The following is a 24,428-nucleotide window of genomic DNA, read 5'->3' as shown; positions in this document are numbered from 1 at the left end:
CCCCTTCTGCAGAGATGATGTAGCAAATAAATCTGGAGAAGGAGCAGACAGATGTGCCCCCCCTCTGCCCCGACGTCCCCATGAGCTGCCTGGGGCTGGCTCCCCCCGCACCGGCCAGCCGAGCGTGCCTGCTCCCCAGCCCCGCACACACGGCTGGTGAAAGCCGTGCCCACCTGGATGGCATCCAGCTCATCACGAGAGCCAAAAATCTCTTCTACCTCCAAAAGCATTTAAAGCCCAGCCTGACGGTTCCCTCGCTCAATTCTCTGCTCTACAAACAGCTGATTTGTTGTATCATCCCCTTACACACTCGCCTCTGCAGTGTGCCGAAGCAGCAGCACGCCTTCGAAATTCCTCTTTGGATACCAATTTTTGCCTGTCATTTGACAGAAACCCGTGGCTTCAGGAGTCCTTGTTATCAGCCACGTGCGGCTGAGCTCAGCCTCCTGCGACCAGCACAGCACACACGTCCCGCCCTGGGCTTGTGCCAGTGCCTTGACGGGCTGGACGCGCCGTCCACGTTACTCATCTCCCTTGGGAAAGGCAGACTGCGCGCTGGTGACGAGCGCTGCGCACACCATCGCCGCCGCAGGCACACCGGCTCCCGGGCAGGGACGCCTCTGCGGGGACCCGTGCGACGGCAAGGCAGCTCCTGGGACCAGCCGGGGTCTGCTGGGGCTAAGCTGCCCAAAACCTGGGCAGCTGCCTGCATCAGCCCACCCAGCATCGGCGGGTGCGGAGGGTCCCCTCTCCGCCGCTCCTGCTTTCTTACTGTGTCCAGGAAAGTAGTAAATAAGACAGGTTTTAAAAATGAACCACTGTGTAAATTGAACAAGAGCAAGGAAGAGGGATGAGAATATTATTACTGAAATAATATTGCATGGAAGCGTTTGGGTGATGCCATCGTTGCATATAAACCCCTTGCTGCTACACTCACGTGATGTTGCTGGATAAGCATCTTCCATCCACAGCTGAGGCTGCTTTTTATCGCTCTGCAATGCTCCCGGAGTCACAGCACTGCCAGGCTGTGAAGAGACAAAAATGCTAATCAATACTTTTGTAATTTTTGGGATTGATTATTCTAATTAATTCTGGGAGCCGTTCAGCCTGGCTGTGGACAGATAGCTGCTGGTACATAGGGTGGCAGCCGGATTGGGATCTCGTCTATCGCATCATATAATTCAAGAGATGAAATCTCTCTAGCAGCCACAAGTAAAACTTTGTATTGATTCCAAGGTGCTTTGCTTGTTTCTAAGAATAACACCTCCAGTGCCCCAGAAGATGTTTTATACTTTGCTGTTCCCCTGCACCATCCCCAGTGGTGATACGAGGTCAGAGGCTGAAATGACCCAAATCTGTGAAGGGCAGGAGTGGCAGGGACCAAGCCTTGGGCTTCACGGCCCTATGTCGGGAAGTTGCCTCTTTACTCGACTGGGGCAAGCAATGTCTATTTTAGCTTCCGCGTTGAAATGAAAGAGGTGCTCAGCATTTTTAATTTATTTTACTTCTGTTTAAATAGCCGGTTTCCTGGGAACCCATTGAAAAGGCACTCAAATCTGTGCTGCTGTTCTTTATCATCACCACACATGGAGCAAAGCCAGTTTCTGCATCTTAGCATCCCCTAACCTTGCCTGGAGAGATTTTGGCACCTGGGCCCAGGCTGTGCAGGGGAGCACCCCCTCACCCCCATCCCTGCTGGCTGTCAGGCTCTGTGGACTCAGACCGTGACCTGACCACAACAGCCGGGTCTCAGCTCCAGGACAGGCTGGGAAGGGACAGGCTGCCCCAAAGGCTGCAAGGAGCTGGAGGTAAATCCAGGAAGACCTGGATGTGGGGTTTAAGAAATAAACTCAGGCAAAGCAAACGCCTGGTGGCTGGGAGAGAGAGACCAGTCAAGGCAGAGAGCAGAAGGCACCACCAGGATGGATGCTGGGGGCCATACCGAGCCCCTCTTCTGCTGCACATCAAGACGCGGGTCAGACACCGGTGAGCTGGGGCAAACCCAGCAAGTTGGGGGCATTTTCTGAATTGCCATTTTTGAGCAGCAGCAGTGCAGCGGCAACAGCAGCAGCAGTGCGGCAGCAGTAATAGCGATGTTTGCAGCGTGGCTTTGAGATTCCTCATATTAACGTCCTAATTCCTCAGTAAAATGCTGGGGAGAATCAGGGAAGAAATAATTACTGACATGAATAATAAATGTTCCGTATCTGCAATGCCATTCCTTGCCCGCTCCAAGCGCTTGGCCAGCAGCATTGGCGGGTCCCTGGGGCTGGGGCCAGGGGGATCCCTGGGCTGGCAGGGACCCCCACGCTGGGCCAGTGCTGGCCGGTGTTTGCCTTCGCCCAAGCCTGCACTGTGCGGAACTGCCCGAGGTGGTGGGATGCCTGAACCAGCCAGAGTCCCCAGGACGGGAAGGTGCTGCCATCAGTCTGCTTCCCTCTGCCCTGGTGGGAAGAGCCTTTTTCTCCCTCCTCCACTGCCTTCCTTGGCTAGGAAAAAGTTGGGACTTTTTAAATTTTAGTTTTTAGGTTAGGGGAATAGCACTTCCCATGGAGAAACAGAATCATCTTCTAAAACAGATGGAATTCAGATTCTTCTGAATAAAGCAAACAATGGCTTTCCTGTTGTTTTTCTTTTTCCAAAAGAAAAAAAAAAAAGGATATTTTGCAAGTGCTGAGATTAACTGATAACAGAAGGGAGAATTTCCGGCCCCTCACTGGAGGGCGAATTGTTTCCTCGGAGGAGCCCTGCACTCTCAGCTGCCCTCAGCTCCCACAGCTGGGTGGGCACAGCTGGATTCCTCCTACCAAAAAGTGTTTTTGCAACATTCTGCAAAAATTTTCTTATCTCTGCTGATCCTTCAGCGCGTGATTTATGACTCTGCGTCTGACCAATTAAGCTATAACCTTTCCAGAAAGGCAAGTGCAGGAGTTAATCAATGTCTCTTTCCCACCCATGAAATGGCAAAATCATTAGTCATGGGCTGGCCGGGGGTGTCCAGCGAGGCTGGGCTGGCGGGGGTCCGGCAGCGTCGGGACACCACAGCCAGCCCAGCCCGTGGAGGTGAGTTCCCACAAGGCTTGGAGAAATACTTTTTTCTGAAGGAAAAAAGGTAATAAATGTTAGATGCAGAAGGTAAAACCAACCTGCAGACAGAGACGGGATGTGGGTCAGGCAAGGATACCAGCCCCAGGGCAGGGGACTGCCCTCCTCTTCCCCAGGCAAGGAGGAAAGCATGGACGATGGGTGGCAAGGCAAAGGCACAGGGAAAACCACAAGTGGGACGACACAAACCCCCTGGACAGGACCCCCAGCAGTTCTGGTGCCAGCGGAGCTGCCGTGGGCCCATTCCTGTTACGCAGCTCCTGGCGTTAGGGCTCAGCCACAAACAGCCGCGAGCGTTTCAAAGTGCAGGATGGGGACTTGGCTCACGCCGCAGCAGAAACACAGTCGTGCCTGGATTTGTCCTCCTGGGGGGCAACCGAGGCGCCGGGTCTGGCTTCAGCAGGTAAACACAGAGGGAGGGAGCCCTTAATGCAAGAGGAAGCTGAACGGCAACACAAAGCCACGCAGCTCCATCCTCGGCTTCGCGAGAGTTTTGGAAGCGGCAGCGAGCAGAGATGTCCCAAAGCAGCTTTGTTATCTCCAAGCTCCTGCTCCGAAAGAGCAAACTCGGGTCTCGCCCGTCATCAGGCCGAGGTGTCTGGTGCTCCTGGGGAGCTGCAGGGTGGCCATAAAAAAAAAGAAAAAACAAAGAAACAAGCAATACCAAAGGAAAACAGGAAGGGTGAAAGGTAATGCCAAAGGGTCGAACTCCGAGGGCCAAATGTAACTCCAGCTTGTCTGCTTTCCAGAATCCCAGTGGTGCCCCATCCCGAGGGACAGCTGGAAAACACTAGCGTGCCACCGCTCACCCCGGGGCCCGGCAGATGCCCACCTCGGGAAGCCGCTGAGGGGACAGGCAGGCGCAGGTGACCCCCCACACGGGGGAAGCACATCACTCACGTGCGAGTCCTGGGAATCACGCAGCTTCAGGCATTTAAATCCAGACGCGTGCACTCGCAGAGGAACACAAGCATGCTACACACCAAAGCCATGGCTGGGGAGTGCAGACCCTTCTTGTTTTCCTCCCACAAACCCCATCGGAGCCCATCTGCAATGAGGGTGGCGGAGGATCACTGGGGAGAGGTGCCTCGCAAGGGCAGGCACCCTGGGGGTGGGAGGGCTGGGGGGTTTCCAGCAAACTGCTGGGAAATTACACCGGGAGATTGGAATTCAGCTCGCACCAGGTTCAACCAGTTCAGGTTGCAAAACACCGTGTCCTCGCTCGCAGCTCCGCTGGCAGTGGACAGGAGTCCATCCCGTGCAGCACCGCAGCCCACCCTCCCACGCCGCAGGACCCTGCCAGCGGCTGGGACCGACCTCGTGGCCATCCTGGGGCCACGGCTCAGAAAGGCTTGGCATGGCCGGAGAATCCATCTCCCCTGCACACCTTGCTGCCGCCCGCCCGCAGGTCCCATCGCCGTGGGGCAGTGGGAAAGGGCTGCCCCATCCCGCGGGAGCCCTGCCAGGAAAATCCTGCCCCAGCCCTCCTGCCCCCCCGCCAAGGTCAGAGACCCAATAAATCAAGAGAGGTTTGTGTTTCTCCTTTCTTTTAAACAAAAACACGGACTCGGCCTAAGAACAAAGACAGTGACATAACAAATTCTTCCTCAACCCCCCCTTCAGAAGCGGGTTGGAGTGCCTTTCCCCAGGGCTTTCCAGAGAAGCTGTGTATCAGCTGGCTGGCTCACCTCTCCGCAGATGATGCTGGTTTGGCACTCTGCATTTCTCGGTAACAGCCTCTGGCTCGGCATGTGCGGAGAGCGGTGAGCCAGAGCCCAGGACCACATCTGATGCTGCCGGCACATCCATCCTCGTGCCTCATGACCAGAGGGTGCTTCAACCCTGCGAGGCTGCGCCCACCAGATGCCCCATGGTTGCGACACCAGAGCACGCTGGGCTCCCCGGACCTGGCTGTGCCAGGTGGAAAAACAATCTGCTTTTCCTTGGAAAAGCCACTTCTCCTCCCAAAGGAAAGGTTGCCCGTTCCCTACACTGCCTGGCCTGGGGGGCAGCTGCCCCCTCCTGCCCTGCCGGCACTGCCCGCTGCACGCAGCCGGGAACAAGAGCCCCTTTGTGCCGGGTCCCGAAGCCCTGCCGCCGTGGGAGCCCCAGCACAACGCTGAGCCCATCTCGCTCAACCGCTTGCCCAGCACCAGAGCTGGTCACTGCAGCGGTGACCAAAAGCCGCAAAACAGGAGTGATGCCCGCACAGAGCCAGCTGCTGCCCCTGCCCCGAACGACGGTGTCTGCCTGTGCCACAGTCACCGACCCCAGCTTCCCCCATCTGCCGGCCCGTCCTCCTTCATCCCGGACTGCGATGCCCTTGCAGGCCATGTCTGCCACCGCTTCACAGCCCTCGGCTTGGTCCCTACCAAGTACGGAGCAGCTACAGGGTTTTTTTCCCCCATTTTTGAAGTATTTTTCCATGCTCGCAGATCAGAGCTCCTCTCCGGCTCCAGCGCGCAAGGGGTAACTGCTACGCCTTACGTGCCAGGATCCCTACGGTCAGCCACAAATTCTCCCTGCTGGCCCCGTCATCGCGAGCATAAAACACTTTCTCACCCTTTAACCTTTTCCTGAAGTCACAGCCCAGCCCTGCCGCCCCCTTCCTGGACCCGCCACCCAGCGTGGAGCCTGGGGTAGGGATGGGACGATGCCGGGCTCCCCGCCAAGGGGCTCCAGCTGGCGGGGTCACCACACAAGGTGGGGAGCAGACGGGGTCACCCCGGCTTTGGAGGTGCGGGAGGCAGCAGTTCGTGGCTCTGCCAAGGGCCACGCTTTGGGGAACACCCCGGGGTGGAAGGCAACGCAGGCTAACGGGCAGATCTGTTAAAAGTCGGTTGACAACAGGGCGACTCAGAGGAAGACACTGTCCCTTTTCACGGCTTGTTTATCTGCCTGCACAAGAGACTGAGTCAGGATGTGCGGGCGCAGCCGGGGGCTGCCAGCCTCCCCAGCACACACCCAGGAAAGCAAACAGAGGCTCTGCCCGCGCAGGACCGGGGAAGGCAAGAAACCAGCATGCTTTGAAGGAGCTCCAGGACTGGGGCGGGTACGAGGGAAGTCGCCGTCCTCCGCTGAACACCTTGAGCAAACGAGGAGTTATTTTGGGCATCCGGCAGTGCAAACACCCTCTTAATGCAACTTTGTCTTACTAAGGAGAGTAAAAATAACGCCATCGGTGTGGTTGGCCTTCCATGTGCAGCTTTTTCCAGTGCCTGGGCAGACATGCCTCTGCAATACATGGTGGTGAGCAAAGTGGGCACTAAAGTCGGAAACAAGGGAGGTTTCCCCTCACTGAGATGCTGGGACCAAGCCTGGGGCTCCCCGGACAGCCCCGGGGGACAGCCAGCCACTCAGCTCCTGTCACTTCTGACAGAGGTACCAGAGCAGGGACAGACGCTGTCAGTTGTTCCAGCTCTGTGCTTGGCCAGAAAACCAGACAGAAATGAGTCCCTACAGCCTGACCAGCGCCGGGCACCCCGGCTCGCCCGGCCCTGCGCACCCCAAACACACCAACACCCCTCAGGGCGATGAAGTGTTCCTGCTTCTGAGCCAAGCGAGAGAAGTCTGTTTCCACGCGCTCTGCGGCAGACAGTGCCATTACGGGCTGTTTGTCACACGTTACCCGGAGCAAATTAAATACATCCCGAGCGCGGGACCTCAGGCTGCTGAGTGCATCCAAAGTTCACACAGGGTAAGGGAGGAAGAGCGGGCTTGTACAGACGGAACCTGACCCTGCACCCTCCAGCATGAGCCCAAACACACTGGCACACATCACTGCCGATGGCTCCTGTGCCCAGGAAGCAGCCCTGGGAACGGGGCCAGCTTGGGGCAGGTGAAAACGGCTGCCGGCGGGACTGTGGGTTTGGCAGGGAAGAGGGATTCCTGCGCACCTGATGCCCAGAGAGCCGGGCAGCCCCTGGACCCCCACCGCCAGTGAGCCCACCCTGCATCCGTGGGAACGGCTCAACCCAGCTCTGCCCACGCTGCCAGCACGGAGGGGTCTGGGAGGAGGAAGAAGGCAGTATTTTCAGAGGTTCCTCCTGAGTCCGAGCAAGGAGAGCGGGACCTGGTGGTAATGGCAGGGGTGCACTGACGGGTTTGTCCCACGATGAGGTGGGCACTGCTCCAGGTTAGTGGCTGTGGGGGTGAGAAGGGCCGTGCTGACACCAGCAGTGCCCCTGGCGAAGTCTCCCCTCACCGCCACCTGCACGCCCCAGCCTGTGCACACACATGCTGGAGCGGTGCATGGATGGCTTTCATTAAAACCAGCTGCCCTGAGCTTTTGCTCAGCGAGGATTTGCTGCACTCGCTCTAAGCTCCCTCCCCTCCCTCACAGACAACGATGCGGGAGGGGGATCCGCCGGCCACGGCTGCAGCGCCGGCACCAGCTCAGCTCCTTCACCGGGGACGCTGCCTTTCCAGGGCCCCTCTGCCCGCTGCCACGCCGGGTAACACGGGGCAGCGCTGCTGCAAGATCAGCCGCGTGCCCCCCGCGGCGGGACCGGGGTCCAGTCACGCTGGGAGTCCCTGGCTCGCGGAGCTTCTCCTGGGTATCTGTTTTTGGCGTGGTCAGACCTTACTGTGACACTGTCTGTACCAAAAAGCCCTTTGTGGAGCTGGAGGAGTTGCACATCTCGCTGCAAACCCTCCCAGCACAGTGCTGTGGGCATGCCTGAGCAGAAAGCATCGCCTGCGGCCAAGGGCCCCTTGCCAGGACTGCCCTGAGTGCCGGGGGAGCGGATCCGGTTGCATGATCAGAACAGGGCACACCGGGACACCAGAGAGCCCAAGACAGCAGGGCTTTACTGGGGCACAGCCTGCGCGTGGGGCCCTGTGGGTGACCCTGAGTACACCAAGTGACGGACCCCAACCACTTTCAGGACATTGCCATCCACAAGAAGGTCCTCGTTACCCACAGCAGCCCTGGAGCAACGCATGAACCACCAAACCTCCTGGGGTCTGGGAAGGGAACAGGGTGAGGGGTCTGGGAGAGCAGGAGGGGACCCGTCAGGGTGAGGAGGGTTTCCAGCATGCAGCTGCCTCTGGAACAGGGGCTGCAGTGTCCCGCAGACGGCCAAGGGCCAGGCAAAGAAGGTTGGCATGGGGCTCCTCCAGGAACAAAACCCATCCTTGGTCCTGGCCCGGGTCAGCTTAAGTGACTTGAAGAAAACCCAGTAACTAAATAAACTCTGCTTCAGAGGTGAAACTTCTCAAGACCTTATTCATCACAAGCCATACCACTGCTCAGGTACTGAGGGCAATCCCAAACCCTAAGACCCCATGGAGGTTTGGGGTCTCTGCCCCTGCTATGTGGTCTCAAGTGTGTTGGGTCACCCTTGGGGTGCCCAGGGAGGGCCAGGCCAGGCCAGGCAGCACCGCTAGCAGTCCCGTGGGGCCAGAGACCCCTGGGCAGGAGAGGGACAGCCAGTGCATGGGGCAAGGGCTGCCAGGGAAAGCGCCGTTCCCTGCTCTGTGCACACCTCCCCGTGGCGTCATGCCCCAGAGCAAACAGCAAGGTTTCCAGCGCATTTTCCTTCAAACAGCAGTTTCAGGCACATTTTCCCTCCAGCCACTCTGTCTCTTAGGGATGCATTTACGGGAAGGGGGACCGGCTGCTGCAATCCCAAGCCACTGTATCCCTTGCCAGATATGGCCGGGTGTGGAGATAAGGCACGGGGGAAGAAAACTTTATAAGGAGAAAACATTCCTCAAGTTTCTGGCATCTTGGTGTGAACTGCACAGCCCCTCTCCTCCCCCCCACTTTTTTTTTTTTTCCTCTCCTCCTCTTAACTGGCAGCGTTTCCAGCCTCTGCCCAGGGAGGCTCCAGGGGCCAGCAGCAAGGGACTGTGCCCTGCAGGCAGGGGAAGGGGCAGGAGCTGGGGCAGAAGCTGGGGCAAGAGCTGGGGCAGGAGCTAGCCCCGGCTCTTCTGAGTGGGAGCTGAACCTCCAACGGCTTTTTTTTTTTTGGGGGGGGGGGGGGGCGGGGGGGGGGATGTGTTTTAAATAGGTGGGACCGAAACCACTCCGTTTCCTGGAAACTTTGTTTTCCCTTGCTTTCCCTCGGCCATCCCCGGCCGCGGGGGTGTGCACGGCGACGGCGGCGGGCGCGGTATAAATGGAGCGAGCGGCAGGGCCGGGCAGCGGGCGTTAAGAGGCAGCTCCCCCAGGACCGGGACCAGGACCAGGACCAGGACCAGGACCAGGACCAGGACCAGGACCAGGACCCGCACCCGCACCCCCCGGTGCAGGGCACCATGGCCGAAGGTAAGACGGCAGGACGATCCCCTCCCGCCGGTGCCCGGGGTTTCTGGCCCCCGGAGCTCCCCCCGCCGCCGTCCCGGCACCTGCGCGGGGTCGCCCGGGAGCGAAGCGCTCCCTCCGCCGGGGCTCGGCGGCACCTTCGGCCATTAACTGCCCGCCCGGTCGCTTTGCTGCCAGCCGGCCCAAGAGCCGGCTCACCGCAAGTCCCGGTAAACCGAAGGGCGATGGGGAACGGGAAGGAGCGAACCGGAGGTGGCGACGAGGAGGAGAGCAGGGGTTCGTGCGGGGCCTGTCCTCGTCCCGTCCCCCCACCGCAGCTGCAGGGCTCTCCGCTGGCCGGGGAGCCGCCGGTGTTTACAGAATGAAGTTTGGTGCTATTTAAAGCTTTCAGTGCTCTCGGAGAAGAGCGTTGACAGCTGGACTAGGAACATGTGCCTACATCCCACCCTGGTTTAAGGAGGATTTCTGGAGGCTCAGTCAGAAGTAATGCTTCTGGCCTTCAGAAATCCCTCCACACGGGTGGCTTTTCCGAGCTTAGGGGGGGCAAAGACAACCCCTTGCCTCCCACAGAGCTGTCTCCAAAGTCCCAGGAAACGGGACTGTGCGATACCGATGGGCGCGCAGTCCCCTGGGTGAGACGGTATCGCTCTGCTCCAGTGCCCAGCAGTGCCGCGGGCTGTCCCGGCACCACAGCAGCGATACCAATACAGGTCCGTTGGGTCGGGCACTGACACAGGCACCGCCAGCTCCTGGCACGAAGCTGAGCCACTACACACCAGGCAGCTCTTGCTCCTGTGTGGTGCTGCCTGGGACGCCGCTGCCGCCTGCATGCCCATCTCTTGGCACTGATCAGTTTGGGAAGAGGCACCCATGCTTTGAAAAATCTGCTTTTTGCTAAATCCACTGTGGACAATAACCCTGGGTGACTGGGACAAGGAGAAGCCCCAGTCCTGCTCTCTTAACACACTTAGATGCAAGAAGTTTGGCTCAGTGTCAGCAAGGTTCACACTCACACAGTTCATGTGCTGTATGTAGCACAGAGCCATGCTTCTGCTTACAAAGGGAGAGGTGGCAAGGGAAAGGACCTTTCTGTGCTCTGTCCCTGCTCCAGGGTCCCAGTGGACCAGCTGGAGGGATGTTGCCCTTATTTGTGGACAGTTTTAGCTGTTGCAGCAGCTCTTGCAGTGTGGTGGGGACCAGTGATGAGCCCAACTGCCTCTCTGGGCTGGATGCCGCACGGTCCCCATGCCTGGAGAGCCAGGAGCAGGATTTCCATTTAGCTGTGGGAACAGCGAGCTCAGGGTCAGCTGTTTCCATCTGGCACTGGCCCAAGGAGGGATCAGTGACCACTAATGTTGACACTGGGAAGGGCACAGCCAGGGAGAGCCATGGTATGGGGGGAGGCGAGCTGTTCATCGCCCCTCTGAACTGCCTCGGTCCCTGGCTGGCGCCGAGCTCACTGCGTGCTCTCCTGCGCTAAACACTTTTGCTTATTCTGGCAACTAACTCATCGGTCAGCAGAGCACACAAGGGTCACCGGCCTTAAGCGATGATGAATGATATCGCATCGCTCCAGCGCAGCGGGGACTCGGCCGCCGGCTGCTCCGGCACACAGCCCTGCCTGGGCTGGGAGGCAGAGCGCCCGAGGCCAGGGAATCAGACACCCTCTTTGTCACTGAATTTACAGTCAGTGTCACCAATTTGTCAGCAGTCACGGAGCAGTAAAGCTGCCGGAGAGCTGCCCTCGGCCTGGCTGAGGCACAGAAACATCCCTGGCATTCTCCAGGCTCAGCGGTGCTTGTTTGGGGTGGGGGCACACAGACAGCAGTCCCTGGCCAATGGGCCCCACGCCTCCCAGAAAGCGGAGATGAGCGCTGGGCTTTGCTCCAGTGCTGGATGCCGTAAGCCGTGGACCTGGCACAGCCCTGGCAGCACACGGTGCCCTTCCTCCGTGGTGATACCGTGGAGGGCAGCACCACAGCACAAAAAACATGGCAGAGAGCTTGGTCAGGAGGGCAGCGCTTCGCTGCGACCTCGGCTGCCAGCTGGCTGCACAACTGCTGCCTCTGCCCCGGTGGGCTCACAGCCCACGATTGCGAGCCCAGCCTGCAGACCCCTCCAGGAGGGATGCTTAGAGCCCAGCCCAGGGCTGTGCCAGGCACACCGGGGGGAGGACAGGGCGGCTTGGGCAGAGGAGGCTGCCAAACCCCGGCACCAAGGTCCAGAAACCCAGGGCTCGGGGTGGAGATAAGAGCAATTGCACACGTGGGGCACGGCCGCACCTTGGGGCTGGGAGCGTGCGGCAGAGGGGAGAGCTGTACACGCTGCTGCCTTTGCAGATCTGGTGCTGGAGACATGGGACCTGCAGCGCGATCGCAACGGCCGGGAGCACCGGACGGTGGAGATGGGCTGCCAGCAGCTGGTGGTGCGGCGAGGGCAGCCCTTCATCATCACCCTGCACTTCTCGGGCAGGGGCTACGAGGAGGGGGTGGACAAACTCGCCTTCAACGTCGAGACGGGTGAGTGACGCCGTGCCCTACGCCACGAGCGAGCGCCTGCATGCCACAGGGCGAGCTGCCCTCTGCCCCTGCCCCAGGGCTCACCCCGTGCTCACGTGGCAGTGCCCCGTCGCACACAGTCCCCGAACGTGCCCCATCTCCTCCCGGTAGAGGCTGGTGCTGTGCACAGCTTTTATACCAAGACGGAGAGGAAAGGTAGAAACACGGCCCCGTAACGAGAGCTGAAGGGAAGCGATAAAGAAATAAAACAAAAAGCCGCCGCCTCCTCCTCCTCCCATGCCCAAGCCAGACTCAGGGACGTGCCAGAGCTGCCAGCTTACTGGGAAGCGCCTTGGCTGTAGCTGGGGAACCCACCCGAGTCTCTTGCCCTTCTGAGAAACATCAGCAAAAGCGAATCTTTTCAGCCAGAGGGTTTCACAGCACTTTTGCAGATGGTCTTTTTACCCAGCCGCCCCTGCTCCCCCCCCTCCTCCATCACTCGGACATCCCTGGAGCGGGGTTTGCTGAGGAAACACAAACCCTGGAGAAAGGAAGTGTTCCCATCGAGCATCCCCAGCGCACAGCCCCACCGCAGCCCCCCCCCGAGCGGTGCCAGAGCCGGTACACGGGAGCCGGGCGCAGCATCAGGCAGGTTCCTGTGGCTCTTGCCGGGGACTTCTCCTGCTGCTGCGGCCCTGGCAAGAGCCCGCTGGGAACAGCGGGGACGGGGATGTCGCTCCTGCGGCCAGAGCTGGGCACAGGCGCAGGGCAGGGGCTCGGCCCCCACCAGCTCGGAGCGAAGGGGGAGGAAACTATTTCTTGGGCAAGAGTTATTTTGGAGATGCAGCATCCTGCTGAGTCAACCAGGCTAGAATTCAAAGCGAAACTGCACTCGGGTTTCCTCGCAGTGTAAAACGCTCTTTTTCTTTTCCCCCCAAAAGCTCCAATCCTGCCACGGGGTGACAAACACAAACCCAGCTCCCTCATTGCCCCCCCCAGTCCCAAGGCAGCCATGGCAGGGGGTCCACCCTCAGACTCGCCGGGTTTCTATAAGGTCGTGCTGCATCCCAGGCAATCCCAGGCTGGTTTTGCAAGTGAGGCGAAGCCCCATGGCGCAGCCTCCCGGGACAAAGGCATGGGCTGGCGGCGGCTGCCATCGGGCTGGAATGCAGCCCCGGAGCTTGCAGAAAAAGGGGCAAAGGTGCTTCGGCTCTCACAAAGACACTTCGGCTCTCGCAAAGGTGCATGGCCATGCCACCCCACTGGAGGTGGCCCCAGCCTGTCCCTCCCTGGGGCTGGACCCACATCCCTGTCAGGGCAGGGGCTGCCAGACCTGTCCTCCCCCGGGACAGCAAAGCTGCCGAAGCCGCCTGCCACCTCCCGCAGGAAAGAGGGGAATGGCTCCGTGTAAGAATAGAGCCTGTATTTTTAAAGTGGCCGTGTTTGAAGAGCCCTGCTCAGGCGCCTGGGGCGTGGGGGGATGCTGCGGGCTTTGCAGGCAGGGAGGAGGAGGAAGATGAGGCAGGCTCCCGTGGCTGCCTGTCCCCATGGCAGGGCCAGGCTGACCCTTGCCAAAAGGACAGGGTTAGCTCAACCCGGCCTCCCTGAAAGGATAGAAAGGAGAAACTGTGTCACTCTCATGAGTTCATGAGTATTTTTGGCGATTCGCCTGGCGTCCTGCCCACGCTGCGGGCGAAGGCTGGCAGGGGACCAGCCTGGGGCTGTGCTCCTGGCGGGGGGTGGGGGGGTGAGCGGACCACAGCGGCACCACTGCCCCGGCTGCCGGCCAACCGTGCCCAGGCACCGGCATCACCGCAGAGCCACGCTTGGCCGGGGCTGGGCATCACAGCTCCCCAGAGGAGCGGTGCTTGGAGCCGGCTGGGCGCAGGTGGCTTGGACGCGGCTGCGAGCTCGGAGGGGCCGGCAGGGATCACGCTGTCCTCGGCCACTGATGTAATGGCTAATCGTGGGATGTTTGCAGCAACGCCTGAGGCTGCACACGCATAGCGGGGCTCCTGCCGAGAGCACCCCGGCAATGGGGGCTCTGGGGTTCGCGGCCGGGCTCTGCCGGGACCCCCCACGCCATGGGCTGTAGCAGGATGGAGCTACACGGGCACGGGGACTTGGCAGCTCCGCTCCAAGCGGAGGCAGGAGTGGGTGCAGCTGAGGGGAGAAGACATGGCCCTGGGGTGGGCACTGGGGCAAGCACCCCCTCCGCTCTCCTGGCCCTGGGGCACTCGTGGGGCGAGTGCCTCCCTCCTGCCCCTTCCCAAACAGCAAGAGACATGCCTGAGCTTCTCACGGCTGGGCTGCCCCACGCCCCCAATACCCAACAAACCAAACAGCAAACATTCCTGGGTTGCAAGAGCTGAGGTCCGGGCAGCCGCCGCAGGGCGGAGGGCACGGGAACACTGCGGGGAGCTTGCAGGGCAGGTCCCCTTGGCACAGCCCCCTGGGCGTGGGGCTCCCAGGACCCCTAAAGCACCAGGAGAGCTGACATGCTCCTTCTTGGCAGGGCCCTGCCCCATCGAGACATCGGGAACCAGGTCCCACTTTGCTGTGACCGATTTCCCAGAGGAATCGGGCTGGAGCGCCGTGGTCCAGCAGCAGGACGGGAATTCCCTCTCCGTCTCGCTCTGCTCCCCAACCAGCGCCTGCATCGGCCGCTACAGCCTGATGCTGGAGACCTCCACCGGCTACCAGGGCACCAGCTGCCACATCGGGCACTTCGTTCTGCTCTTTAACGCCTGGCACCCAGGTGAGGCTTTCACCTTCCCTAGACCTAGGGTTCCCAGGCAAGGTGAGCACAAGCCACCCCCCAGCTCTGCCGGGGCAGACCCCAGGTGCCCCAAACCCTGTCCTGAGCTGAGGTCTAAGCAGAAATCCACACTTTGCTTCCACCTCCACACGGTCCCCACAGCAGGTCAGGGCCACGAGCACCATCCCCCACCCCAGGACACACACAGCCCCTTTGCCAGCACCCCGAACACCCAATGCCCCTTCCAGGCTGCCCCCACCGCACGGTGCCCCACGGGAGCTCACCTCTGTGGTGCTGGTGTGAAGCCCTAAGCAGCAACAGCAGCAGCTCCTAGCCTGGTGGGCAGAGGAAAAGCCCCTAATTACCCCTAATTGCTCCTCATTGCCCCCATCTGGCCAGCCCCTCCCACCCCTGCTATCGGCTCAGGGACGAGCTCTGGGTGCTGCCAGGGACGTTACTGTCCCAGTGAAATTTGGGCAGCCTGACAGAGGAGGGAGGCTCAGTGCTGCAGGGTTTAACGACCCTGGGCAAACAACAGCTGGGATTTTTATCTATCCACGTCCTTCCTCTGCCCCGAGGAGCAGTCCTGTGCTGCCCTGCTCCCAGCTCCACCCGGCCAGACCGGGGCCAAACCGGTGGATTTCCTGAATCCCAAATGCTCGGTGCTGGCTCTGCCAAGATAAGGGGCATTGGGAAGCTTCACTCGCCCAGGGCTCTGTCGAGTGCTAGTCTGGAGATGCATGCGTTGGATTTTTTACTGAAAACTTTTCCAGTAAATAGTGATTTTTCCAGCAGTAACTGCTGTGCGAGCAAAATGGCTTCAGCTGCGATCTCTCCCAGTTCCCACTGCTCGTTTCTCCCACCAGGGAGGTTTTCGCTCCTGGGAAAAGACCCAACTCCATAAAGCAAAAGGGAGGAAAGAAAGAGAGAAATGAGAAAGAATGGAAAACCACAAGCCCGCTGAAAACTTCCCATCAGCTCAAATCAAACTGGGTTGAAATTCTCCAACAGCTTTTTCAGATGGGAGCAGTTCCAAGCCCCTGTTGCCTCATTTCCCACCAGATCCATCCCTGGGGAGGGGGAACCCTGAGCAGGGCCGGGGGGTACGGGGCAGAGCCCCGTCCCCATCTCTTTCTCTCCCCGCAGAGGACACGGTTTTCCTCCGAGATGAGGATGAGCGCGGCGAGTACGTGCTGTCCCAGCAGGGACTCATCTACCAGGGCGCCCGCGACTACATCACCTCCACCCCCTGGAACTTCGGCCAGGTGAGTGGGGCAGGGACCCCCGGGACCCCCAGCCGAGCCCAGAATGTGCACCCTGAATGCAGCCAGCACCTTGGGGAGGATCTGGCCCTGCCACGCAACAGTGCAACAAGCCAACCAAGATCTCCTTTCCAAGAGGGGAACGTGCTGACTTCGAAGCGTGGCAGAGCGAAGGGAACGTTCCTGCACGGCTCCCGGGGGCCCCAGGGGCGCGCGCCCCTAATCGGGGTGGCCACGCTGCGCCGGGAGCCGGTGCCCGATAACGCGCTCCCCGGCACCGTGCCGGCCGTGCTGATAAGGCAGCACCCATGCCCCGAGCTGCAGCCCCCCACTGCCGCGCTGGGCTCCAGTGCTGGGGGAGCCCCGGCCGCCCTCCCCGAGCTCCGGGCTGTTCTGGAGGGGCTGCGGAGCTGGCGAGAGCAAGGGTGCGCGTGGCCCCCGCAGGATCTGCGTCTCAGTTCGGGGAAAGGCTGTGACTCACCCGGTGATGGGAAATAGGTGGTTTTCCCCAGAGGTCAGGTCCGTGCCTGACCCCTGCGCAGCGGCGGCTGCAGGAAGCAGGATCCGGCCCCGGCGCGAGGGCGGGAGCTCGCCCTTGGGCTTCCCAGGCTGAACCTCCGCCGGCCGCAGCGTCAGCCCCTCGTCGCGGTGGCACGAACCAGGGAAAGTCATTCAGCGGGTGCTGGCTTGGGGAGGGGACCCGGGGGCTGCGTGACCCCCGTGTGCCCGGCAGCTCCGCTTGCAGGGCATCGTGGTGAGCCAGGGAGGGAGGATGGAGGCGGGAGAGCCCCTGTGCACCATGGGGACCTCACACACCTTTTCTCCCCATTCTGCACCAGTTCGAGGATGACATCTTGTCCATCTGCCTCAATCTGCTGGACACAAACCCCAAATTCCTGAGGGACCAGAATAGGGATTGCTCCCGCCGCAACGACCCCGTGTACATCGGCAGGGTGGTGAGCGCCATGGTGAGTCCTGCAGGGTTTTGGCCACCAGCGTGCCCGGCAGGGTGTCCCCAGGCTCCCCAACAACCCACGTTCCCTGGGGTGCAAACGCCCCCCCCAGCTATAGCTCGCAACTACAGCTGTGACAGAGAGGTGGCATTTGCCATTCCCCCTCCAGTTACACTAGTTTCCTTCCCCGGCGTGTTTCGCATCCCCTATACAACCTTTCCTGCTATTGCTCTTACATCACGTATATATAAGATTCTTTTAAGAGGAAAGAAATAGCAGAGGTGAGCACGCATCATCCCAGGAGCAACCTTTGCTCCTCGCTGGCTGCTGCAGGTGATAATCATACCCAAACTCCCAGGCAGGAGGACATGTTTCTAAAATCCTTCCCCAGTTAGCACATCCCAATTACGGCCTCTCCATCCACCCACTCTCTCACCTGTGCATCCCCAGCACACTGGGATGCAGGCGGCCGTGGTGCAAGAGCGTGCCGGGGTGTGCTCTTGCACCGCAACCGCCTGCATCCCGGTGAGCTCTTGCACGGCTCCAGGATGGCTCATGAGTGTGACAGCACGTGTGAGCTGGCAAAAGGCACTTTCCCTCCCTCACCAGCCTCCTCTTGTCATGCCACAGGTAAATTGTAACGACGAGGACCGCGGGGTGCTGGCAGGGCGGTGGGACAACCATTACGAAGATGGGATGAGCCCGATGGCCTGGATCGGGAGCGTGGATATTCTCAAGAGGTGGAAGGAGTTTGGCTGCCAGCCAGTCAAGTATGGCCAGTGCTGGGTCTTCGCTGCCGTGGCGTGTACCGGTGAGAGCAGACGTCTCCCCTTCCCCGCAGGATGGGGTCACCCGTGTCCCCCCACCCGGGCTTCCACCCCGGGCCCTCTGCACCGCTCCCAGTGCTGCAGCAAAGAGAACAGCTAGGGCTGATTACAATCAGCCTGGAATGATTGCTTAGCAATTAAGCTCTCTGTTATTCTAATTTGTCAGGAAATGGAGGGAAAAAATGATAGAAAAGGGCTCTGGCTTTTCAATTAGTGCTGCCCCCGGGCCAGGCAGAGGGGGAGGGACTGGATGCTCAGCACAGGAAGGAAAGTGGCTTTAAGGTCAAGTTTGCAATAAGGTCATAAATCCACTGAGACCAAAATAATTTCACTGCCACCGGGGCAGTCGGGCTGGGGCAAAAGAGAAGAAAAATTCCAGGCTTACTTCTGTTGGGAAGCACACTTGCGCGCGCTTGCATGGTTTCGTCCTGAGAAAAACGCTGCACTTGAGGGGTTGCATGAGTGCACGTGTGCATTTATATATCGCAGATATACGAGATCCTTTTTAGAGAAGAGAAATAGCAGAAAACTAAAGTGGATTTTCTGCGACTCACAGAAGTTTATAGCCTTCCTTTGAAGCGTTATAACTACCTCCCTGTTCCCCAGGGAGCTCTGCTCGCAGTAAAAGGCAGCTGTGAGATTAAATAAGAGGTTGCAGCGCGCTGCTGCCCATGCACTCCCTCAGAAGCACTCGCAGCCACTTTTGTGCCTTTTTTCTACTGCAGTATCAAAACCCAGCCGACTGTCAGTGCCGCGTGCCACCCATCTCGCCCGCGGCACGCCGAGTCCCACAGCGACTGCAGGAACCATCCCGTCCTGGGGATCAGTCCCCGGGCACCCCTTTGAGGGGAAAAGGGAAGGGCAGGAGCCGTGCAAACCCAGGGCTCCGTGGGATGGGAGCTGTGCAAACGCAGGGCTGTGCAAACCTGGGGCTGCCCGGGACGGGAGCCATGCGAACCCGGGACCCCCAGTGCCGGGACCCCCGTCTCACCCTGCCCTGCCTCCCCGCAGTCTTGCGGTGCCTGGGGATCCCCAGCCGGGTGGTGACCAACTACAACTCGGCCCACGACACCAACGGCAACCTGGTCATCGACCGCTACCTCAACGAGACGGGGGAGCAGGAGCAGCGCTCCAAGGACATGATCTGGTGAGCGGCACGGCGGGACCCCAGCCTGCCCACCCCCGGGGCAGCGTTTGTCCCTTCTCCAGCCCTTCTCCGGAGCCCAGCGGGCACTGGGAGAGGCTGAGGCCCCGATGTCCTGGCTTCCCTCGCAGGAATTTCCATTGCTGGGTGGAGTCCTGGATGGCCCGTCCGGACCTGGCACCCGGCTACGATGGCTGGCAGGCGCTGGACCCGACACCCCAGGAGAAGAGCGAAGGTACGGCGTGCACCGCGCAGGTGCTCCGTCCCGACCCGGCAGGGTCTCCCCTCGCCACGACGGCGTCTCGCCCCCCGCGGCGGCCGAACCCCAGGCGGTGACGGCGTCTCCGCTCCCTTGCAGGGGTTTTCTGCTGCGGGCCGGCCCCCGTCAAAGCCATCAAGGAGGGCGACCTGCAGCTGAAGTACGACATCCCCTTCGTCTTCGCTGAGGTGAACGCCGACGTTGTGTACTGGGTGGTGCAGCGTGACGGGTCGCAGAAGAAGAGCACCCACTCCTCGGTCGTGGGGAAGAACATCAGCACCAAGAGCGTGGGCAGGGACAGCAGGGAGGACATCACCCACACCTACAAGTACCCGGAGGGTACGGGGCGGCAGCGGGGGCAGAGACGCCCTGGGGTGGGGGTGGCTGTTGGGAAACAAAGCGGGGGAATGATTAATTAATGCAGCAACTGCACCAGGAGGGCTCCGGGGATCAGGGCAAAGCAGCCCAGACCACGTCCTCCTGGTACCTCCTGGGAAACACAGGTTTTCTCCATGCACCTCAGGGTCTGAAAAGGAGAGAGAAGTGTTTGTGAAGGCAGAGCACGAGAAGAGCTCTCTCAGGCAGGAGGACGAGGGGCTGCACCTCAAGATCAAGCTGTCGGAGGGCGCAAACAACGGCTGCGACTTTGACGTCTTTGCCGTCATCAACAACAACACAGACGCAGAGCGAGTCTGCAGGCTCATGCTGTGCGCTCGAACCGCCAGCTACAACGGCACCGTCGGGCCCCAGTGCGGCATGAAGGACCTGCTGAACGTCACCCTCGCGCCCCGGGCAGGTAAGAGACCCGCCAGCAGTGAGGAGAGGATGCTTTGGTGAGGGCTGGGGTCAGGTCAGCAATCTTCCCGTGTTCAACTGCATCTCCGGGGTCTGCGGTGAGGCTACGGTGCCAGGGCGAGGGATGGGGCTGGGGATGGGTCCCCCCACCAGAGCACCACCGTGCTGGTCAGGGGCTGGGGCAGCCCTCACAGCCCGTGGGAGAGAGCCACTGCCACCGGCTCCGGGCTCCGCACCGACAGCTTTCCAGAGGGGAAACCCTGGTCGCAGCCACCCGCACGACAGTTGAGCAGCAGTAAGAGCTGGGCTCATCCCACTGAGGGGGTTGGCACGGGGAGATGGGACCAGCGGGCTTGCACAGAGCCCCGCAGCCCCGCTCAGGACCTGGGAGTCAGCACCAGCCTCCCTAAAAACATGGTGTAAGCCAAGGGCCAGGTTTCACTTTTAGCCTTCCCCGTCTTTGCTTCTCCAGCTTGGCACTGCCCAGCACTGCAGGGGTTGTTGTATCCCCTCCAGTTGTACCACCACCGCTGGTTCATCAGGTCAGCACACTCTGGGCTGGCATGGGGCAGCAATCAGAGGTTTCTGTTTAATCCTGTGCAATAATGGCAGTGTTAAAGCATGGCCTGGGGCTGGGCAGTAGGGACAGCCGGCACCCAGAGCGAGTGCCGGGGCATTTATCCATCCGGCAGCCCCGTGCCGCATCACCACCGTTCACCAGCAACCGCCTTGGTGGGCAAAGCCCCAGGCTGGCAGGGTCTCATGCGAGCTGCAGCTCCATCACAAGGCTGCTCAGTGAGCGATGCCTCCTTCAGGGCTTCCTCCTTATTTATCTACCACTGGGGATTTTTAATCTTTGATGAAAGGATAAGGAACATTGCTCAGGCGGGGGGTTGGAAAGGCATTTAGAGCAGGACAAAAGTTACTGCCATTGCATCTGTCATGCCGAGGGAGCAAGCTGTGTGCATCCCAAGGCTGCCATCCCCAGGGCGCTCTGTTGCACTCGTGTCCATCCCTCTCTTGCTCTTCCACACGCCTCCGCTTTGCAAGCCGGAGCTGGGCTAGGCTGGTGTCTCTGGCAGGATTTTCCCACAGGCAGGGAGAGCGGGACTGACCCCGGGTCAGCTCCGATAGCATGGTCCCAGGCTGGGGGGAAGCAGACAGCCCTGGGTTTTGTCGGCCAGGCTGGTCACGGCAGCGCTGAAGCTCTCAGCATCTTCTCCTTGCGCAGGTGTTTCGCCACAGAGCTCTCCTGGCGTGGGCTGGCTGAACCTTTGTTTGCCTTTGTTACAAATTAGCGTTATCGCCTGGTAATTAAACAAGAGTTTTGATTTATGTCAGTTTTCTACAGACCCTTCAGGGCTTGGAAACGTAATACATCTGCTGTCCTGGAATGGCCTAATTTTTAATCTACGCCAAGATCTGCTCTCCTAACAGGGCCCGTAACAAATGCAGCACTCAGCACTCTGCTATTTCTTGAGCTGCATGAAGGGAATAACGAATGTGCCCACTGTCGCTGCTGCGAAGGGAAGCAGGACGCTGCCTTTGCTCACGCTGGCACCCCCTCCCCACGGTGCCAGCACCGGCAGGTACCAGCACCTGCAAGAGCTGCTCTGGAGCCTTCTGTGGGGCCGGACGGGGACAGCGGGGTCCGTGCATTGCTGGAGGATCCCCGCTGGCCTTTAGGGTCTTTAACATCCCTGTCCACAAGTTAATTCAACATCATTTTCTCTGAAGCTTTAATTACGAGCTCCTGAAGCTTCTCCCCCCAGCTCCCGCCTGGGAATATAGACCCCAGGACTTCCCAGCCTGCAGCCTTTAGGGAACCCCTGCACTCTGTGCTGGTGCAGGGATCCCAGCCGGAGCAGTGCTGAGCCCGTCCCTCTCCCCGCAGCCCCAGCCGGTGCTGCAGCACTTCACGTCCTGACCCGGGAACACCAGGCTTTGCTTCCAGCGGTCACGGCCTCTCTGGGGTCCTTCCTCAAGACAGCTCTGCAGCTGGTTGCCTTCAGCCTCCTTCCCACCCTCAGCACAAGACAGCCCAGTCCCTAAAGGGCTTTGGGATAAATCACGCTCAGAGCTGAGCGAGGGCAGCTGCCAGGGAGCCGGGCTGCCTCCCGCCGCCAGCACCGGCTGCCAAGGGCTGGCAAAGCCCCTCTGGGACCCCGGTGCTGGTGCATCCCCAGGGTCCTGCCCTGGCACATGGCTCCTTCCCCTTCTGGTGCTGGGTGTTGGGACCCTGGCCAGGCTGTGGGGTCCCTGCCCGCTGCCCCAAGCTGGGCACTCGCAGCCCTGCTTCCCTGCATGGGTGGGAGCACCGGCACCAGCACCGGCACCCAGCACCCCAGCAGCACCCCGAGGACCCAGCTGGGCACAGGGCAAGCAGCTGCAGGTAGCTGCAGCTCGTTTGGGGGTTGATGACAGCTAACTATAACCTGTTTTCTTTGGGAAGCGATTAGGACTGACACCTCCCAGCGCAGGCTTGTTTGTGGGCTCACGGTGCCGTGCCCACCCCACAGTGCCCCTTCCCCACAGGGGTACTCCCAGTGCTGCAGGACTCCCGGCTCCCCTGAGACTTTCCCATCCTTGCAAAGCGCCTGGAGAAGCTCCTGGAGAGCCCAGACCATCCCAGCAGCAGCCGGGTGCCAGCCCAGGGCCATGGGCGCTGGGTTGGGGAGGGGGCGAGCCCTGACCCGGCTCTGCTTCCCCTTCCAGAGAATACCGTGCCCCTGCGCATCCTGTACGAGAAGTATGGGGAGAGCCTGACCCAGGACAACCTCATCAAGGTGGTGGCTCTCCTCACCGAGTACCAGACCGGCGATGTTGTCGTGGCAGTCAGGGATGTCTACATCCAGAATCCGGAGATCAAGATCAGGGTAAGGGCCCAGCACCCTGTCCCGGATGGGTTTGGGTGGGACATTTTCCATTGACAGGAGGTTGCTGCAATCATCCTGGGGGATTGGTCCCAGGGACCCGAGCCCTGGGGCTGGGGCAACCCCACCACGGTGGGGATCGGGCAGCAGGTCCTGCATCGCTGAGCAGGGCTGCATCCCCAGGGACCTGCCAGGCTCAGGGCAAGGGGGAGCACCGTGACCCCCAGGCATGGCGGTGCTGGGGCTCCAACCCCTCCTGCTTGCAGATTTTAGGGGAGCCGATGCAGAATCGGAAGCTGGTGGCGGAGATCAGCCTGGTGAACCCCCTCCCAGCCCCCCTGAACAACTGCGTGTTCGTGGCGGAGGGCGCCGGCCTCACCAATGGGCAGCAGACCAAGGAGCTGTAAGAGCTTTTCCTCCTTTCACCCGGCCGTTGGGAGCGGGGCAGGGGGAGGTTTTTGTGCCCGGCGCCCCCCAGGGAGGGCAGCCCTGGGGTCCGGCTCCGCTATGGGCACAGCGGGAGCTGGGGCCGTGCTGGTCCCTGTGGGGCGCAGGGGCTCGGAGCATCTCTGCCCCATGCCTCGCTGGGGAGGGGGAGCTCAGCCATGCCACGGGGGGGGGGTCCCTGCTTCCCAGGGTCCCGGGCACGGGGAGGGAGAGGGGCCGCCCCACTGACCCCCTGCCTTCCCCCAGCGAGGAGCCTGTGGAGCCGCACGCGGAGACCAAGGTCAGGCTGGATTTCGTGCCGAGCCAGTCGGGACTGCGCAAGCTGGTGGTGGACTTCGAGAGCGACAAGCTGACGGGGGTGAAGGGCCACCGCAACGTCATCATCGCGCCCCAGCCCAAGTGAGTGGCCACCGTGGCCGCCCCCCCCCGCCGCAGAGACCCTGCCTCCTCCCCTCCCGCTCGGGGGGCTCACCGGCCCCCTACTCGCTTTAGCCCAAGACGGTCCCAGCAGCGCGCGGAAGGACGACTGCCGAAGCCCAGCCTGACCCCGACATGGCGGCCACGGTGCCACGCTCCCCCCCGGGAGCGCTCGGTGCTGCGGGGAGAGAAGCGAGGGGAGCAGGGACAGGATAGCGGGGCCGGGGGCTTTCGGAGGCTCCCTGCACCAGCCGCTCGCTTCACCGCCTTTCCCTTGCCCCACGGGGTGGAAACGTCCCCGTCCTGCCTGTCCCCCTGCCTGGGTGCAGCAGGGACCCCCAGAGCCCCCCCAAGCCCAGCACAGCCCCGCAGCGGCCAGCCCCCTCCTCTTTCTGCAGCACTGACAGCCCCGGGCCACAGCGCCCATTTCATAGACCAAACAGCCGAACAACCTTCTCCAGCACTGATTGCACCTCAGCTGTGCTCACGCATGCCATTGCAATTCTCTGAACACAATTTGGTAGAGAAAAGATTGTATACTGTGAGCACAAAGCTGTTCATATGCTATATACGTATATAACAAACCTATTTATATAGAAATACATACTGCATATAACCCTACTGCATAGGTAAAGCAGGGTATTTGCTTTAATAACCATTCCTGTCACTGGAAACACTGTGCAGTGAGGGACAGGACGTTTCCTTGACATGAATTAACTATGCAAGCACTGAATAAAAACTGTATTTTTCACTTTTAAAGCCATCCCGGCTCTTCTTGAGCATCCTCTCCAAACAGAGGCGCCCAGCAGCTCCTCGCCCAGC

At 60.6% G+C, this 24,428-nt stretch overlaps 2 protein-coding genes and 1 long non-coding RNA gene across 3 annotated transcripts in view; 1 reads left to right on the top strand and 2 right to left on the bottom strand.

Annotated features, from left to right (window-relative positions):
- Window positions 1-786: 786 nt before the first annotated feature.
- On the bottom strand, window positions 787-16,724 carry LOC128139972 (uncharacterized). Its single transcript, XR_008234571.1, has 2 exons — window positions 16,373-16,724; window positions 787-4,058 (listed from the first exon to the last, which is right to left on the bottom strand). It is a non-coding gene; the product is annotated as an uncharacterized LOC128139972 (long non-coding RNA).
- TGM2 (transglutaminase 2) lies at window positions 9,103-24,365 on the top strand. Its single transcript, XM_052783127.1, has 13 exons — window positions 9,103-9,376; window positions 11,713-11,892; window positions 14,387-14,629; window positions 15,776-15,894; window positions 16,731-16,859; window positions 17,475-17,655; window positions 18,683-18,818; window positions 18,947-19,050; window positions 19,174-19,413; window positions 19,598-19,870; window positions 22,585-22,745; window positions 23,009-23,145; window positions 23,436-24,365. The coding sequence occupies exons 1-13, from the start codon at window positions 9,367-9,369 to the stop codon at window positions 23,590-23,592; spliced, it is 2,070 nt and encodes a 689-aa protein (XP_052639087.1). The 5' UTR covers window positions 9,103-9,366; the 3' UTR covers window positions 23,593-24,365.
- RPRD1B (regulation of nuclear pre-mRNA domain containing 1B) overlaps window positions 20,261-24,428 on the bottom strand; it is a 42,037-nt gene continuing 37,869 nt past the window's right edge. The window contains exon 7 of the mRNA XM_052783143.1: window positions 20,261-21,176. Coding sequence (XP_052639103.1) covers window positions 20,991-21,176 — 186 coding nt within the window. The 3' untranslated portion in view covers window positions 20,261-20,990. The remainder of the gene's footprint in view (window positions 21,177-24,428) is intronic.

The sequence above is a fragment of the Harpia harpyja genome, chromosome 1 (genome assembly GCF_026419915.1).
Source record: "Harpia harpyja isolate bHarHar1 chromosome 1, bHarHar1 primary haplotype, whole genome shotgun sequence".
NCBI lineage: Eukaryota > Metazoa > Chordata > Aves > Accipitriformes > Accipitridae > Harpia > Harpia harpyja.
Note: the sequence above shows the minus strand (reverse complement) of the source record. Positions and strands in the feature narration are given on the sequence as shown.